The sequence below is a fragment of the Pelobates fuscus genome, chromosome 10 (genome assembly GCF_036172605.1).
Source record: "Pelobates fuscus isolate aPelFus1 chromosome 10, aPelFus1.pri, whole genome shotgun sequence".
Taxonomy (NCBI): Eukaryota; Metazoa; Chordata; class Amphibia; order Anura; family Pelobatidae; genus Pelobates; species Pelobates fuscus.
In genome coordinates this window covers 39,020,759-39,040,621 of record NC_086326.1, presented here as the reverse complement: position 1 = coordinate 39,040,621, position 19,863 = coordinate 39,020,759, and the positions used below count along the sequence as shown (strand labels likewise).

Sequence of the window (19,863 nt, the reverse complement as noted above, 5' to 3'; positions counted from 1 at the left end):
ATACCCTGGAGGGACACTCGAGAATCCTAATGCTCTTCAGCTTGCTGCAATGCTTTATCTGTGTAGAGCGTGCCCTCTTTTTTTCATTTTGCAAATATTAGAAATTTCAATACAAGCTAGCATTTTTATAAATTAACTTTGTTCTAGCCATCTGGCTATCAATCAGATAACTAGTCCTGTTACTTCCTGGTTGTTTAGTAGAGCTAAAATCAAGAGGCAGCAATTGCCCAGAGCAAATACTTCTCATTGAGCTGCATTGGGAAGTCTATGATTGGACAGCAAACCGATAGTCTGGGCTGATTTAGAAGAAGATGGCTTGCAAATGCTGCAGATAAGAGTTGTGCAGCTTTTGAGAACAGTTAAATGCAAGTATGTGTTTATTGGGGGTATAAGTACGAAACGGTGATTTAATTTTTTAATTTGCATTTTAGCAGTTGAGTGTCCATTTTAATAACTTCAGTTTTTCAAATATTCAAATGCCCTAATTCTCATCAATTCTGAATACTGCTTGGATGAGCTGTTGATCCCAAAAATATGTCAATTGATAGTGTAAAAGTACCTTAAGATTGAAAGATGGTTCAGTTTGAGAAACTACTTTCACCCAGAAGGAAACGATTAGTCACAGATATCAAGGATCTGTTTTGCCACTAGGATAAACTGGAATTACTGAGTGTCTGTACCTTAAATTCCCGCACATTAGGTTATAAGATATAAGATATAAGAAAACAATGACAAAAATAAATAAAATGCAAGAGGATAACAATTACAGAAAACCTGAATTGTAATAAAATAACCGATAATAAATCTTCTAAGATATTTAGTAATTCCTAGTAAAAGATAAAAATAAACCGAAATTAACCCGGGTATAGTAGTGTCCAATATCTACTTTGAAAACAGGAAATTAAAATCTATCAGACAAATAAGTTCGGTTGTTTACTTCCGGTCGAAAACCAGTATGAACAAAACTCAAACTAAACAGATGCAAAAGCTTCACTGCCTCCATGTACTTTCAAAAAATGGTCCTTTTTTTTTGCATTCTTTTTGCTTGCTGACTGTAGAATCGTATGGAACTGCACTGAATGTATTAACACGCTGCATGGCTCTGACTGCTTGTTGTTCAGTTCCATCTCAACTATGTTAGATAACTATGTCCTTGCCTCTGGATCTTTTTTATAGCAGATCAGTGTTTAAAGGAAATAACCGAGGAATTGTTGGGAATTGACCAAGGGGGTTTTGGATTTTATGTAAACAAAGGTGAACTGGGACATTTTTCTGGAACTTCAGAATTAATATGTATGAAGTGGAAGTATATATTCTGCACTAAAAACCAGCTGTAGAGAAGGGGGGTTAGTTGTGATAAGGACAGACACAGGTTTATTCAAGCTGCTCTAAAATGATTTGACAACAAAACTATATAACAGTGAGCATAGTTTCTTGGCACCTGCCTTTAATAGTTATGTTACCTAGATAGCCCCTTGAAATGTAACTCCATCTTATATCCTTAGATTTTAAAGGAACACTATAGTGCCAGGAAAATAAAGTTAAATTGCCCCCTTTCCTTCCCCGTAATAAAGAAGGGGTTAACAAAAAACGTCTGGCTCTCAGTGCTACCCCTGCTGATGTCAGCAGCGGGGGAGACCTAATGTGCATGCATGGCAATAGCAATTGTATAATGCTTTCCTATGGGGTTTCAGGTGACACTGGGGGGAGTTAATCCATAAAGAAAATGTTTGCAGTTAATCAAAAACTGCCATATATACCTTTCCTGGGTTAAGGGACCTGGAAAAATTCACCCAGACCACTTCAATGAGCTGAAGTGGTCTGGGTGCCTATAGTGTCCTTTTAAGCTTTAGCATCCAAAATTAAAAGATCAAACTGTATAGCTAATCTTGAAAAAAAAAAAAAAATAAGAATAAATAATTAGTACCTGACCAAGAATTTTAAAACTATATTTACAAAAATATTAACATATTGGAGCGGAGGTGATCCAATTGCATTAATCAATTTACAGATAGCATGATGTTTTCCAATTGTTCCTTTAATAACCGTGAACCGAAACTCAAATTCAGTCGAAAATAGCCACATTCTGACATGATGAGTTGGATAATTTTTAGCAATTTTTCAATTCACCGCAATTAGTGAATTTTAAAGAATAACCCCCTTTATTTTAATTATGGCAGCATACTTGATGCAGTAGATTTTTTTTTTAAATAAGCTAAGTTTTTCTGCAGATATCACGTGGCATCAACTCTTAGTAAGAGATACGTTTTACGTTTTCTGAAAAGACAATTCACTTGACTAAAGCATTTGGAAATATGGTGAAAATCAAATAAAGTTTTAGAAATCTGTGGCAGAAAAAAACATGTTTGTAGAACTAAAATAACAAAAAAAAAAACAAATTAGGCGAAAAAGTTGGAGAAATTTTCCAAATCAGTTATTGTTGGAATATATTTTGCAAGGCAACAAACTACAGAGTACTGTGGGAGCTGACTGACCTATTTTTTAAATGTCACTCTCCAGCAACAAGGAAGTTGCATATTTTAGCTACATAATTTTATATATTTATATTATTACTTTATTTTATTTATTTGCAATATTTGTACATTTCTTATTTGCTTGTAGTGTCCCTTTGACACATTTTGCACTAATTCTGAGCTGAACATTAGTGTAACAATCTGACCCTATATATCTCCTTCTCCAACTGCCTTTGTAAGATAGAAAAATATAAATATATATCTAGGATCAATACAGATTACTCTTTCCAGTATGAGAACATGTGATTTTATCAAAAGTGTGCAAAGTCCATTCAGAACCATTTGAAATGAGTGTTTGCTTTCTTTCAGATTTCAGAGGAAGAATAGAAAACACATTATGCATCGTAGTAAATTAATTCACAACAAAACAGATCTATTCCGATTTTGATTGTAAAAAGCATAGAGTTTTAATCTTCTTTGTTTGCATTTAATTTCTTTTGCTTTTTATTTTCAATCTGTTTTTAAAACAGGGTTTAGGATACAAAAAAAGAAGAAAGGAGGGGGAAGGGAACAATGCAATACATATTACAATGTATAGCTTTAAATACAATATTGATCCATATGCAATTTACAGTGTTGCCCTGTCATGTGGGTTCTAAAACAGAATGGTATTTGTACTGTGGTCATTAGACCCAGCCTGATTATAGGCTACATTGAATATATGCATAGGCTATTCGAAGTTTGTTCCACTATACGGCCAGTCTCATGATGGGTTCCTGTAGAATTAAGCCTTCTGGGTCTCGTACCCTTAATGGAGGGTAGAAATAGGACATGAGGGATCAAGGAAGTGGTGAGGAGTTGTAAAATATTTATTCTCACTGTAGCAGGTCCCTGAGAATATGTGTTTAGGAGATTGGTTAAATGTAAGCCATCTGTACCCTGGTGGGATAGAAAGGTGTATTCATTGTAGTTCTTGTCTTGATCGTGTCAAACCCCAAAAGGGTTTCTCAGATGATATCAGTTTGATATAAGATAGGGTGACTTCATCTGGACTACAATGTTATTTGATAAAACATATAACTACACTTAAGAGTTATTTGTATGTTGAGTATCCAGCCAGGGCTTCCAAATGTCCTCTAGAGCCAGGACTTTTTTATGCGATTCAGCTGTTTGTTTGTTTTTCGTATAGATAGTATTGTCTTGTATTATATGGTTTTCCCCAATTAAGTGCTATTAGATTTTAGGTTTGCAGCTTGGGTTGTCTTGTTTGTGATATATCCAGGCAGAAAGTACACTCTTTAGTTGTAAGTATAGAAAAATAAACAACTAGGTAAATCATATTTAGATTGCAGTTCTATGCTCAATCATGTGATAGGGGCATGTGAGAAAATTATTTTGTTCATATGTGTGTTTGCTTTTTTAGAAGTTTTTCCAATACATTAAGGAAAGTGGGGTGGTGTAACATATTCATCCTCACATTGCGACATTAATAATGATTGCCTTGCCAACAAGTGCGGTAGTGTCGTTAAGGGCCATGCGTCAATATGTCTGACCCCTGAAGCATGTTGATGGCTGCTGGCCACTGTGGATCTACCCCTATTTGTAACCCCACGTCCACCCACGTAAAGGATGCACACGCACGTTCTACGGCCAATCGGATCCACAAGAGGGTTTTTTTTGCCTTACCTATTCATTCTGCTCATTGCCCTGTCGTAATGTCAGGATTACAAGTTGATCCAGCACGTAGAAATGTATCACACCAAGGACTAAAAGGTAACATCTTACCGGGCCTTAGAATGGCCAGACTTAACGTACCAATGGATAGTCAAAATACTTGCCGAGGTCGGAAATACAGAAAGAGACACAATGATGAGGGAAAGCCAAAAGTCAGGGATACCAGAATACAAAGTCAAAAGTCAAAGTCAAAAACCATAAATAAATGCTCAGGAACACACTCTCGGATAACCACTAAGAGAAACCACGACAGGGCAATGAGCAGAAGGGATAAGTAAGCTTAAATACCCCTCTTGTGCAACCGATTGGCCGTAACCGGCCTTTAACCCCAGAACGTCCGTGTGCATCCTTTACGTGACGTCATGCATGCGTCAACATCGTCCATGCCATGGGCGGATGTGGGGTTACAAATAGGTATATATCCGCAGAAGCCAGCAGCCATCAACATGCTGCAGGGGTCAGACATATTGAATGGCACCACCGCACGTGTTTGCAAGGCAGTCATTATTAATATCGCAAGGTGAGGATGAATTTGTTACAGGTGGTTGGCAAAAGAGTATTTGTTCTCAGTTCCCGCGGGGTCCAAAGTATGCCTTTTGTTGCCATATCATTTGTTGCCATATCATTTGTAATGTCAACCCATTGTAGGGTACCTTTGGCAGCAAGAAGTTTAATTGCATATTCTAGTTGGGAGGCTTTTTTAGTAAGCTTCTATCTTGTTCCCAGACCACCATTTTGTGATGTTTGTTGTAAGAGGTCAGTGTTGTTTAGAAAGCCCCAGACAAATTTGGTAATGGTACTTCGTAAATTTTATAATATAGTGTAATACTTTTGAAGGTAGCATTTGGAAGATATACAGTCATTTTGGAAGTATAACCATTTTTGTGGTGTTTATTTCTCCTAAGCAAGATAGGTGTACATGGTCCCATTGGCCAAAGCTGTTTTTGCACAGAGGTGTATAATTTAGTTAAATCATTTTTAGCCACTCTGGTCCATGCCTCCCTAAATATAGCAAAATCGTACATGTATTCAAGTCTGCAGCTGCTCCCCCCCCCCCCCGTTTCCTTTAGACCTGCCCACTGCCTGCTGACATCATCAGAAGTGGTAGCATGATCCAATCACAATGCTTCCCCATAGGATTGGCAGAGACTGACAAGGAGGCAGATCAGGGGCAGAGCCAACACAATTCAAACACAGCCCTGGCCAATCAGCATCTCCTCATAGAGATGCATTAAATCAATGAATGAGGAAAGTTCAGTGTCTGCATGCAGAGGGAGGAGACACTGAATGTTTGGATGCAGTTTAGGCAGCTATGACCCAGGAAGGATCTCTAACAGCCATATGAGGAGTGGCCAGTTAAGTTATCACTAGGATGTAATGTAAACACAGCATTTTTTTCTGAAACAAGCAGTGTTTACAGCAAAAAGCCTGAAGGTAATGATTCTACTAACCAGAACAAATTCAATAAGCTGTAGTTGTTCTGGTGACTATAGTGTCCCTTTAAGCCTATAATATGAAATGTTGCCATATTTATCAAGCAAGTAGAGGAGGTGAGGAAGTGATGTGGCAGGGTTAGAGAGGGATAAAAGGATATCATCTGCAAACATAGACAAGCAGCAGGTGGGGCTTTTAATGTGAATACCTGTCATGGTGCAGGGTGATGGTATCAGCTTGACCGCACCTGATCAGTGCGGTCACGCCTATACTACTGAGACTATTAAGTCCCCGATCGGCATGGCCACACATGAGCAGGGCGGTCGCGCCGAAAAGGGAAATATAAACTTACCTGGATCACGGCGGCTTTTCTGCCTTATCCTCCAAAAAGACGGGTCCCGGCAGGTGCAGCATTCTAAGGGATGACAGCCACTGCGGTCCCGTTCTTACTGTAAAAGGGCACACTGCCTATATTAAAGATCACAACGTTGATGTACACGCATGTTTTAGGGTCCTGTCGTAGTTTCCACTTGTTGGTTATCCGAAAGCGCGTTCTTTGTAATATTTTCTGTTTTTTTACTTTGGCTTATGTTTTTGACTTTCCCTACTTCTGGTTTCCTGACCATTGGCTAGTTTATTCGTATTGTCTCTTTCTGTATCCCCGACCTTGGCTTGTTATTTGACCATTCTCTTTTACGTTAAGTCTGGTATACGTTGTTTGTGTTAATAGGGTTTTGCGTGTTGTGACAATACCTGAGATCTGAGGATAGTTTCTAATGTTATAAACGAGTGGTTTGAGGGAGAGGATTAAGAGAATGAGGGATAAAGGGCACACTTGACGGGTGCAATTCGTTAATTTACAGGGTTGGGATAAGAATTCTGAGTTTATACTCATGCAGGCAGTTCACTATATAGAGCCATGATTCCTCAAAAGTATCGTGGAAAATTGTATTTCTGCAGCACCACCTCCATATATTGCCAATTGAGTCTATCAAAGGCCTTCTCTACATCTCGCACCAGTAGAAGACCTTCTATGTTGTGAGAGGACATCTAACCTAAGATGTTCAGTATTTTTCTGGTTTTATCTGATCCCTGTCTGCCTTTGATGAAACCTGACTAATCATTAGAGATTAAGCTCAGGAGTCTATATGTGAGAAGCTTTGCATAGGCTTTTATGTCACAATTTAGCAGAGATATTGGGCTAAAGTTGGGACAGTGTGTGGGTGGCGTGCCTGGCTGAAAAAGAGTGGAGATATAGGTTGAAAGAAGTCTACAGGCATCCGGCCTTGTTAAAGCAAGTGTTAAATAGTTCCATAATGTGCAGCATTAGAGGTACTCAAATGTTTGGTAGCATAAATTGGAAAACCCGTTGAGGTAAGGCGATTTATGTTTTGGTAGTTTTTTAATAGCTTGTGAAATTTCAACTGGTGTGAATGGACATGAAAGGTTTTCTATTTCATCATGTACTAGCTGTAAGAAAGTAACCATCCTGAAAAACTCATGTATGATATCCACTGTCAATGGTTGTATGGTAGGGTCTTTGTTTAGGTTGTATAGGGTGCTATAATATGTAGCAAATTCTTCTACAATTTGTTGAGGATTCAACATTTTTGGTTGTTGTTTGCGATAAGAAAAGCCATCTTGGATGCTGCTGTACGGGTTTTGAGTTGGGAAGCTAATATTTTCCCAGATTTATTACCATTAGTAAAAATGTTATATTTAACTTTGATAAGTAGAAATGTAGTTTCCTTAAATTCCATATCTATAAGCTTAATTTGCAGAGTGTGGAGTTGTTTTTTATCACCCCAATGGGTTTTGTTTGTTGGTAAGTGTCAGTTTTGTAATCTGTTTGATTATATCTATATATTCAGCAGTACGTTTTTATTAAGTTAAGTAGCGTGTTAAATAAATATCTTCTGAGGACCACCTTATGGGCTTGCCAAATGGTTTCAATGTTGAAATCTGTTGGTTTATGTATGTTAAAATAAGATTACATTTTGAGTTTCCATTGTGATACTAGCATTGGGTCTCTCAATAATATTTCATTTAGGTGCCATGTATTGGGGAATTAGCAACTGATGTGTGTAGTCTTTTTCTTTAGGATGTGTCACCTGCCATGCATCTAGAACATTATGCTGGAATAGCATTGAGCTTATTTTCTGCAAAGAAATGGCTTGTTTGCTATCAGTGGTTTTGCAGACAGTTTTCAGAGATGAAGTGTCTACGATAGAATCTAGTAAAAAGTTAGTGTCACCTCATATGATAATGTCCTTATGTTTGTGTGCTATCATTATTATGAGTATTTTATCTAGAAAATGTTGATCATTGGGAGGACCATAGATGTTGATCAGAGTGTTTGACTCGTGTGATGAACTGAACCTAGTCACGGGTGCTTGGAGAGGCCTGCTGGCCAGCCTCTTACCAAAAGACTACGGGCCAAGTCAACGACTGTAAAGACCCATATTTTATTCCCCCTGGTTCCACTGGTTCCCCTGGTTCGGCACTTTTCATAGAACCGAACGCTAGTTCCATGGCGGCCGTTCACACGGACCAAAACCGCGCATAGACTTCAGGGGGACTTGGCCGCGAATGCCCTGGAGCTATTTTCAGCATGAAGACTTTGCGGTTTCTGGTCGGTCCCCATGCGGCACTTAGCCATGATTCTATGGAACTATTCTAGGCATGAAAACTTAGCGGTTCCCGGTCGGTCACCAGCAGCACTTAGTCACGATTCTATGGAACCGTTTTGGGCATGGGACCATGCGTTCAGTCGGTAAAAACTGACTTCCAGGAAATTCCTGAACCCCTGAACTGATCTGGGTAATCTTTGGATATGTTGGTCACCCAGGTCAGGGCTATCAGGGGATGTAACTGTGGGGATTTTATGGGGATTTAATGTGTTTTAAGGAATTTATTTGTTTTTTTTTTGTTTGGAGATAATTCAGTTTAGTATAGTGCTTAACTCAATTATCTCCTAAGTAAAGGGGAAGGCTTAATGTATTGTATAGGTGAGTGTCATGCATTGTAACACTGTTATTATTGGTCTGTGACTTTGTAACGGAGTTCCCCAGAAGGTCCATGTGGGAGTGCCCCTTGCATGAGGATTGTCATAAAAGGCCAAGTGTGGCACCATTAAAATCAGATCCTGCTCACACATAACATGCAGCCTCGTCTCGTGATTGTAGGGAACAGCTATACCAGCTATAATCCCTGCTCCTGGGATTGTTCTTTGGATTACTATACAGGCTATAACCACTAGCTCTTGTAAGAGCTTCTTGGAGGAGAGGCCTTCCCACTGAGAGCTGGATGCAGGAGTTGGTCTCGTAAGGGAAGGGACGTCGAGACCCCAGCCAAGCTGCGGCGGCTAAAGGGCTACGGTGCTCATGGTGTTCATTGTGTTCGGTGTTGTGCTTATGGTACTTAAGGCGACTAGGAATCAACGAATATCATAATTATTTTTAAATATTTTTAAATATTAAAAATGCTGTACTCCCCCCAGGGTGACTCTGGTGGCCCCGTGGTCTGTAACGGTCAGCTCCAGGGTGTGGTGTCCTGGGGATATGGCTGCACTCAGAAGAATTATCCTGGAGTCTACACCAAGGTCTGCAACTACAATGACTGGATCAATGACATCATTGCATCTAATTAGAATCCACTATGAAATATTCATGTTTAAACACCCAGTTAATGTTTCATTTTCATTGCTTTTCAAAGCATTATACGTTTTGATGCAAATCAAACTATTCTACTAATTAATACGTTTTTCCTAAGTACCCTACTTCTTTTCAATTCTTCTGCCAATATATATGACAGATATTCTAAGACTCCATCATTCAGCAATTAATACACTGTGCAATACAAAACATAATGTTCCTTTTATTTTTACTGAAAACATATTGTATAGGTCTTTAGTTCAAAAGTACAAACACCAGATATGAGGACAAAAATATATATATATAAAAAAAAGTTTGAATTGTCAAATACATTTTTTTAAATGAAGAAAGTTCTCAAAGAGTTAGGATGTATATTAGCAAAACATTTACCCAGAATAGGCAAAATAATTTTAGATTTTAGAAATGAGAAATAGCATTGGTCAAATGGTTCATGCAGTTCTTAAAGCAGTTGCCTAGGATATTATCATGTGGAATATTACGGGAGGCATGTAGCAAGGATTTTTCCATTGCTTTTTGTGATCCACATTGATGCCTTAAAGGGACACTCAATACCCCAAAGGCACTTCCACTTGCTATAATGTGTTATATGTGAAGAGTGTAAACTATTTTTTTCATTTTGCAAGTATTGGAAATTTCAATAGAAGTTGGCACTTTTATAAATTACACCCCCTTGGCTGTCAGTCAGATAACCAGTCGTGTTACTTCCTGTTTTTTTTAAGCTCAGTAGAGCTAACAATCAAGTGGCAGCAATTGCCCAGAGCACCTGCCTTGCAAAGGCTTCTTATTGAACTGCTTTGGGAAGTATGTGATTGGATAGTCAACAGATAGTCTGGGCTGAGTTAGAAGGAGCAGGCGTGCAAAGGCTGCAGACAAGAGTTCTGCAGCTTTTGCAAACTGTCCAAGATATATATCTCCAATAAAAAAAATGCACAATTAAATGCATACATACTTTCATTGAAGGTATGTATACTAAACATATATTTGTATTTGTATTTGTATTTGGGCAGTGGAGTGTCCATTTAAATAACTTTAATTTTGTAAATCTTCAAATTTTTTAAATCTTTTCAATACTGAATATTACTTGAATGAAAAAAAAACCTCAATTAACATTGACCTGCAAGCTGTTGATCCACAAAAAAGTCTATTGCTTGTGTAAAAGTACCTAAAGTTTGAAGATAGTTCAATTTGAGAAACTTCTTTCACCCAAAAGAAACAATGGGCCACAGATATTAAGGATCAGTTTTTGCCGCTGGCATAATCTGTCATTACTGAGGGTCAAATATGATACAATAGAAACAAAATAAAAAGTGCCCACAAATTAGCACAATACTAAAGTGTTAGGTGACAATAAAGTGGAATAAATCAAACAACTTTACTTTATAACTCCGCAACTTCCCAAGGTAGCTTTCCCAGCTTGCTACCACATAAACAGAGATAAAATATGTAGAAACAATATATAAGCAATACATAGTATATTACGGTTATAGCAAAGAAAAGTGATGCGCTAATTTATCGCACTCACAAAATGTGAAGTATATAATTGCCTTGAGGGTGCCTCCCCCAATGATTTAACCCCCTCCACCATTAGGGGAGGCCCCTTTAACCCCTTAAGGACGCAGGACGGTTCAGGACCGTCATCGGCATTTTTCCATTGCCGACCGACGACGGTCCTGAACCGTCCTAAATTTAAAATGTACTTACCCGATCGCCGTCGTTCCCCCGGCGGCGATCGGCGTTGCTCCCATTGTGGGGAGACTGCCTGCAGCCCAGACAGTCTCCCCATGGCGAATTAGGACCCCTGTGGCCATGTGATCGCCCAACAGGGCGACCACATGGTCACAATAGGTGTCCATGTGTCTGCCTGCAAGGGGACTGTCTGTGCTGACAGGCAGTCTCCCTGCTTAGTGTAAAATCATAAAAAAAATTAAAGTTAAAGTTAATAAAAAAAAATTATTATTATATATGTATATATATATATATATATATATATATATATATATATATATATATATGATATATAGACATATATTATACCTATATAATATATGTCTATATATCATATATATAACGTCATGCTAAGTGTATTTTTATATTAATATGTACATATATTAATATAAAAATACACTTATAATTAAATTACACATATATAATATATATAATAAATATAATAACTATATATATTGTATATATATATATTATAAAATACAAATAATAAGTAATTTAAATTAAATTAAAAAAATTAAAAATAATAATAAAATTTAAAAAAAAATTATATATCTATACGAAATTTAATTCTAACTGTATTTTGATATTAATATATATATATATGTATATTTATATCAAAATACACTTAGAATAAAATTGTATATATATCTATGTATATATAAATAGATAAAAAGAATACGAACTATTCATATGTCCATATACAAAATTACATAAATAATTATATAAATATACACGTAGACTTCAAATATATAAATATGCATATATATTTAAATTCTACGTGCGTATTTATGTAATATTTTTACATAATTAAGTTATTTTATTGATTGCAATTTAAGGGACCTGCCTGCCAACCCAGGCCGAAAGTCCAGAGAATTTAATTTGCTATCACTGTATTTTACCCTGTAACATTCTACGACACCCTAAAACCTGTACATGGGGGGTACTGTTTTACTCGGGAGCCTTCGCTGAACACAAATATTAGTGATTCAAAACAGTAAAACATATCACAGCGATGATATTGTCAGTGAAAGTGACATTTTTCACACACAAACAGCACTTTTACTGATGATATAATTGTTGTGATACATTTTCCAGTTTTGAAACACTAATATTTGTGTTCAGCAAAGTCTCCTGAGTATAACAGTACCCCCCATGTACAGGTTTTATAGCGTTTTTGAAAGTTACTGGGTCAAATATATGGGTCAAATATTTTTACATTGAAAATGGCCAGGTTGGTTATGTTGCCTTTGAGAGCGTATGGTAGCCCAGGAATGAGAATTACACCCATGATGGCATACCATTTGCAAAAGAAGACAACCCAAGGTATTGCAAATGGGGTATGTCCAGTCTTTTTTAGTAACCACTTAGTCACAAACACTGGCCAAAATTAGCGTTCAATTTAGTTTTTTACTTTTTTCACACACAAACAAATATGAACGCTAACTTTGGCCAGTGTTTGCGACTAACTGGCTACTAAAAAAGTCTGGACATACCCCATATTGAATGCCCTGGGTTGTCTACTTTAAAAAAAATATGTACACGTGGGGTGTTATTCAGCGATTTATGACAGATAATAGTGTTACAATGTCACTATTGATACATTTTAAAAATTTCTGTTTTGAAACCGCAATATCCTACTTGTACTTATAGCCCTATAACATGCAAAAAAATAGCAAAAAGCATGTAAACATTTGGTTGTTTACTTCTGGTTGAAAACAGTGTGAACAAAACTCAATGACGAAAACTGAACAGATTCAAAAGTTTCACTGCCTCTGTTCCAAAAAAATTGTTCACCGTACTGTTTTGCATCCTATGGTTCTTTCTGACTGTAGAATCGTACGGAACTGCACTGAATGTAATAACACACTGCATGCCTCTGACTGCTTGTTGTTCAGTTCAGTCTCCACTATGTTAGATTAACACATTGCCCCCTCTTTGAGAAGGTGATAGTTGCAAGTGGATGGAGGCAGTTTTTTAAAGGGGGTACAGCAATAACTAATACATTAGACACCATTACACCAAGTAATGCTTAGTCTTAGGTTATAAAATGAGACACACTTATTAATAAACAAATATTAATACATTTTCAATTAAAAAAAGTATAGGAAACTATAAATTACAATGTAAAATTATACATGTGATGGTATGGAGGTTGGAGTCATCTCAAACAGGTGTAGCTGTTCTCTACAATGTTGACAAAAAACTAAGCAAATCCTTTCATTTGTAAACTACCTATTACATATGTATTCCTGGGTTACCATGAAAAGTTTGAGATGGAACTCAAGGACATTGCAGACAATCCTGTTATATTTATATTTGAGCTTGCTCTTTTCAAACAATCATTGTAACAGCTGCTCTTGTCTCTTGCCTTCTCTTAAAATGTGGGTTTGTCTGGACTTTTATACAAGCGAGTAGTGCAAACAGGCTGGAGTGACTAGGGGCATGGGGACCCCTAGTCACTTTTTTAATTTGTGGTCCCCCACCTGCCGGTCATGGGGGGGAACCTGGGGGGGGACATTAGGTCGCCCCAATTATTGAATTAGGGTCCCCACCCGCCGCTCATGAGTGGGGAGCAGGGGGGGCATTAGGTCCCCCCTTTAATTAATTAGAGTCCCCACCCACGGCTCATGGGTGGGGGCCAGGGGGATATTAGGTCCTCTTTTTAATTTATTAGGCTCCCCACCCGCCGCTTATGGGTGGGGACCTGGGGGGGACATTGGGTCCCCCCCCATGATTTATTTTCATTTCTTCCACTAATTTTGTTTTTATATTTTGTTTGTAGGACTTTCGTTTAGTTTTAGTAAACGAATACGAAAAAAACAGAATTTTCAGAAGAAATTGTCTAGACTAAATAAAAAGGTTAAATACAGTGATGCTGAGCTGTGACAAAAGGGTAGACAAGTGACTTGGCAGGTCCTGCTCTTCCAGAGGAATCATGGGAAGTGCAGGCTTGTAGGATATTTTGGCACTGACAGATGCAAACGGATGAACCAGACACTAGGAGGCGAATGCCTTCCACCTTGAAGTACTGATAAACAATGGAGTTCAATTGACACAGATTTATGACCGGCCGGAACTCTCTGGTCTTCTTTCTGACCAGGAAGATGGAGCTGATGAAGTCTATGTCATCCTGAGCAAATCGAACTGTGCCCTTCTTGACCAAAGTGGGAATTTCAGCGTCCCTGAGCGGTTGGTGACTTTAGCTCGTCTATAGTACCCACATGTCCGAGGACAAGTATTTCGTCCAGTCAAGATAGTGAGACACCCTAACAGCCTACAAGAGAGTCGTAGGGTAATGAAAAAGACAGGGCTCATCTATGGGTAATCTTGCCTGGCCAAGGGCTCTGCGTCCTCTACCTCACTCTGATGATGGTTCAAGTGATGAAGGTGCAAGAGGAATAGCTGGGAAAAAAATTAAAGTGAGTGGGATCCTCAGTGGCTGAAGGACAGAAGCGATGAGTGGCAAATAACTTGGGAGCCCAATGGAGCACTCTCTACATGGGCATGGCGAATAGGTTAACATGTATATGAAGCTCTATGATAAACGGCTCCTCGAAAATAGGCCCTGAGCCAAGGGACCCAACTCCTCTGACTCCTATGCATGGCTGCCATGCTCTTGGAGCAGAAGTACAGCCGTCTTTCTCCCCATGTCTAGTGCCATGTTCACTTTGCTCAGCAGGCATATGGGGTGTAAGGCACAGTCCCTGCTAATGGGTCCAGAGGTACGCCCAGCAAGAGGGCCTCATCAGCCAACAACAGGTTCTTGGCCAGGGTCTGAGGATAGCTTCCCATGTTCTTTGGTCAAATGCAGGCAGCTTTTGGTACCCTTCCTGGGGTCATGGCCGGTCCTGGCCAGGTACGTGGAGACCATAAAGTCTAATCAGGGTTCAAGGTGACCGTCTGGTAAGGAAGGTCAAGGTCAGTCAGCACGCTTTTGTATGTGGATCTCCTGATCCAAAGGTCTAAGGATCCAGTAGTGTATGAACTGGGAGAGATGTTTTCCGGAAAAGACCATTCAGAAGATCTGGGGTGGTGTGTCGTCCGAGGGTAACTGTGGCTGAAAGAAGTTTCTTTCAGCCAAGTCCTCCTGTACAAGGCTTTGCTGCTACTGCTGATTCTCCTATTTACTTTCTGAGATATTGACAGTTTTTAAGCTTCATTCTTTCTGTTCATAGGGTTGTCAGAGGTTTAGGTAAAAAAAAAAAAAGAAGTAGAGTCGCACTCAGCCACAATATTTCAACCCAGGGTGCTTTTGAGTATGGGTCAGCAAAAAAACACAAGGAATATGTATGAATAAAAAAATCTCAGGCACTCACTGCGATTGTTTCCAGGCAGATTTATTGCGTTTAGACCTGTCAAGGTCTTTATCAAGCAAGAGGTTTAGGTACAGACAGTTTTACTATAGTTGCAATCACACACTACATCCACTACGAGGGTCAGCGCTACTATAAGGCGGCACAGGCTGGCCTGGCGCTACCATAAGGCGGCACAGGCTGGCCCAAGGGGGGTGAAAATGTCCGGGTGACCAACAGGTGGGAAGCGCACAGCACAGTAGCTCGGCTGCCCGGCACAGTAGCAGGGAGGCCAGTGAGAAATTAATACTGATACATGATTATTGTTTTTAATTGTGGTCCCTGAGGAAGTTCTTACAGAACGAAACGCGTAGGACAATTTTATGTTATTTATATCCTATGCTGAATATGGTGACTACACCTTTTATTTAAATAAATTAATTTTTTATTGCTGAACCCTGACCTGTGGATGTCATTTTGGTGGAACAAGGATCCAGAGGTGACAAGCAATACCAGCTAGCCCCCCACTACTTCAGGGGAGGCACCCTAAGAGCGCTTTTATCATCTGTATCTTATGAGTGCAAAAGATTGTTGCGCATGAAATACTGTATCTTTAAAAATATCACACTATGTTTTGTTTTATGTTTTTCCTGTAGATTTACATAGCCATATCCCGAATCTTCTTTTTTAGTTTACACTATGCATGATATAGGTCGCTCATTTGGGTAGCGACCTAGGGAGGCTGTTATACATCTTTATAAGCTAAGTACTACTGCTTTTTAATTTTTTGTCATTTTGTTTGTACACTGTTTGAGTTATACTTGCGAGTTATTGTTTGTTATCCATCATGCTTAACCTGGGCGTAATAAAAAAAGTGTGATGATTGTACTTTGTTTTAACAGTCAGTAATTTAGCAACAAATTATATTTATCTGATCTAGTATATTCTAAAACAGTATTTTTTGTTGCAGTTTAATTGTATTTTTAGAGATTTATGCTAAAATTTAATGGCTATCTATATAAAAAAAAATATTCTTAATTTCATTGCCCATGCAGGATTTCCTAAAATTCCCTGTGCCTTCTTGTTTTTGCATAAGAGGGTTATTAACTAAAGTGAGAAGAATTCAAAGTGAATTCAAAGTTCAAATTTAAAGTCTGAATAGACTAAAAGTATAGCTGAGTTGGAGAAACCTCAAATGTGTAAAAATTAGTAACTCAATAAAAAAATATAAAAGGTTTATTTTTAAAATCACACTGTTTTTGTCCTAGCTAATTATCCTGATCTTCTGCAATGCCTGGAGGCTCCTATACTTACAGACCAGGAGTGTCATGCTTCCTACCCCGGGCAAATTACCGGGAACATGATTTGCTTGGGGTATCTGGAAGGAGGGAAGGATTCCTGCCAGGTAAATATCAGCTCTTCTTACACGATAAAGAATTAAATCAAATTCAGAAACAGTTGCACTTCTGAAAATGTCAATTAGTATTTTCAACTTAGAGGTGAGAAATTAATTTAAATATTCCAATATGAAATTAAAGGGAACCCAAATTTTATGCAAGAAAATGCCAAACGTACATAATTTCCACTAGTGCCATTTACATTGTCTGAACCAGATATACAGCTATAACCAGCATTAGTTATAGATTACAATTTTGAAATGTTTGTATGTATGTTTATTGAGAGTGATGATAAAATGTCATAAAAAAAATATTTTATTGTTTAACATTTATTTTTTATTTTTTTTTTAGGGTGACTCTGGTGGCCCTGTAGTTTGCAACGGAGAATTGCAAGGAGTGGTTTCTTGGGGTAAGGGCTGTGCCCTATCTGGATATCCTGGAGTTTACACCAAGGTGTGCAACTACGCAGACTGGATCAAGGACACTATTGCTGCATAATAAATATCTCAGGAATTGTCCACTGAGTTCCAACATGCAGGAGAAAGACAATAAATTAATAGTTATTTGACTGATGTATTTTCTTTTATTGAACATAAAACATTGTTGAATTTTCTATTTAGACAAGATCTAATCGCAGGAAATGGTACAGAACATAAGAGGGGAGTTGTACAAAATACAACATACAAATATTAGGAATACAATATGGAATGTTAACATATTGTATTTTAGGTATTGATGTATCCCACATTAGATCTTAATAAGGTACCAGGTCACATTATGTGGCCAAACAGAAATGGAAAACATCTCCATTTAAATATTAGTATTTTTCTTTTTTTAAAGAAAATGCTACTTAGTTGCTAATAATGATAAATGCCCTCGTTTTTTATGGACAGATTTGGAGTTGTATGAAGTGCAAAATTGGTTTCCTAGAAACAACCAGGCCCACCTTATGTGTTTTTGTTTCTTAGAGTGATAACCCCCAATAATGGGGGATGTTAGCAACCTTAGTAATGACAGTAAAGAAAGGAGTAAGAGCTGTAAAACACTGTATCAGTTTTCTTACATTAACAAGAGGTTCATGGTTGAAGGACATTCTCCTCTATAATGCCTTTACGTTTTAGCTCTCTGCTAGAATAACAAAAACCAAGGGAAAATAAAGCATGGCTCAACAGTACATAGAATATGAGATAAACCAGTAGCAGGACTTAAATAGATTTCACACTGAGTATCTATGTGACATTAGGAAGCTTGCACAAATTAGACAGTAACTAGGTTGAATGGAGGGACTCACCCAGTACAGCTAAACCAATGAAATGTGAACATCCATAGGATCCTACATATCTGTTAAGACTGGACTCAAAACACCAATGCAGACACAGGCAAATAGAAAGTACCTACTCTCTATCCTAAATTCTATACTCTTCAATAACAGGTTTTTAAAGCTACTGCATGGCCGGTTAAGTGTCATAGCATCTATATTAAGATTACATACTTAGTTTTTTTTTTTCTCTCTCTTCTTTCTGTTTTTCTCTCTGCCTAAATATGGGAGAAGTGGTAATTGGCTTGAGTTCAGTAGCCAGAGATATGGAATTTTTCTACTGTTTCCATGGTACAGATTAGTTGTATGTCTTTGAACATTAATGGTCTGAACTCCCCAAGGAAACGCTCTATCCTGGAACAGGAGTTAGAAAGGCAAAACAAGATATTGTATTTATTTTAGAAACTCACTATAAAAACACTTTTCAACCTAGACTTAATACGAATAAATTTAAGCAGACTTTCTATAGCAACTTTATGAAAGGCAAGTCTAGAGGAGTGGCAATTCTCTTAAACTCTGATTTGAACTTTGCCCAACTAGAAAGTAAAATGGATCGAGGAGGTAGATATATCTTCTTAAAAGGGAAGCTCAATGACCGAATGATCATGCTTGCAAATATATATGTGCCTAACGCTAGCCAAGCATCTTTCTTAAAAACATGTCTAAGGAAACTGGAAGATTTTAAGGAAGGAGTTTTGATAATTGGTGGGGATTGTAATATGGTGTTAGATTATTCAGTGGATAGTTCTTCAAATATGAGAGAAACACAGACGAGTCAGAGGTCGTTAGTACTAAAAAAAATTCACTCCTACCAATTGATTGATTGCTGGCGTATCTTCCATCAGTGTGAAAGGGATTACACTTTGTACTCACTAGCTGCAGACAGTTATTCCAGGATAGACATGTTTTTTGTAAATCATAGATATCTACATTTGGTAAAGGGAGCAGAAATAGGGAATATTACGTGGTCTGACCACGCCCCCACTTTTTTGGATATTGAACTGCAAGGTGATGGGAAGGATAACAACATATGGAGATTAAATGAGTCTCTTCTTGATGACCCAAGGGTCACCAAGGACTTATCAGAAACGCTTTCACAATATTTTTTAGATAATTTTACAGACGATATTAATGAATCATGGATATGGGAAGCACATAAGAGTGTGATCCGGGGGGTCTTAATCAAATGGGGTGCCAGATGTAAAAAGGATACACTGGAGTCTATTCATAAGAAAACTCCAACTGAAGAAAATTTTAAATATTTATCGGCAGTTAGATCTAAGCTGAGGTCATTATTGACTTATGAGGCCCAAAGAGCGGTCCAGCTGACACAAAGTATATTCTACACACATGGGGACAAAAGTGGGAAATTGTTAGCTAAAGCCTTAAAAGTAAAGTTACAAAAAAAATATATACCCAAAAGTAAAGATAAACAAGGGAAAATTTGTAATACTACTGAGGAAATAGCAAACACTTTCAGGAATTAATATAAAGACCTTTATAATTTAAAGCTCCTTGAGAAGCACCCATATGAAAGAGAACAATATCTATCTAAAAACATTCCATTAAAAATTTCTAAAGAAACATCAGCCCAATTGGAGGAATTGTTCTCTATTCAGGAGCTTTCGGCAGTGATAAAGGCAATGCCTCTTAATAAAAGCCCTGGGCCAGATGGCCTCTCGGCACGCTATTATAAACAATTCCATAACATCCTTGAGCCACATTTTCTTAGAACTTTTAATGGTCTATCTCCAACTATTGACATTCCGCCATCAATGTTGAGAGCAGTAATTGCTGTGATACATAAAGCAGGGA

The 19,863-nt window shown here is 37.9% G+C and overlaps 1 protein-coding gene across 1 annotated transcript in view; it reads left to right on the top strand.

Annotated features, from left to right (window-relative positions):
• LOC134575337 (trypsin) overlaps nucleotides 1-9,291 on the top strand; it is a 53,394-nt gene extending 44,103 nt beyond the window's left edge. Inside the window, exon 5 of the mRNA XM_063434616.1 lies at nucleotides 9,142-9,291. Within this exon, the coding sequence (XP_063290686.1) occupies nucleotides 9,142-9,291 (150 nt within the window). The remainder of the gene's footprint in view (nucleotides 1-9,141) is intronic.
• Nucleotides 9,292-19,863: the final 10,572 nt, after the last annotated feature.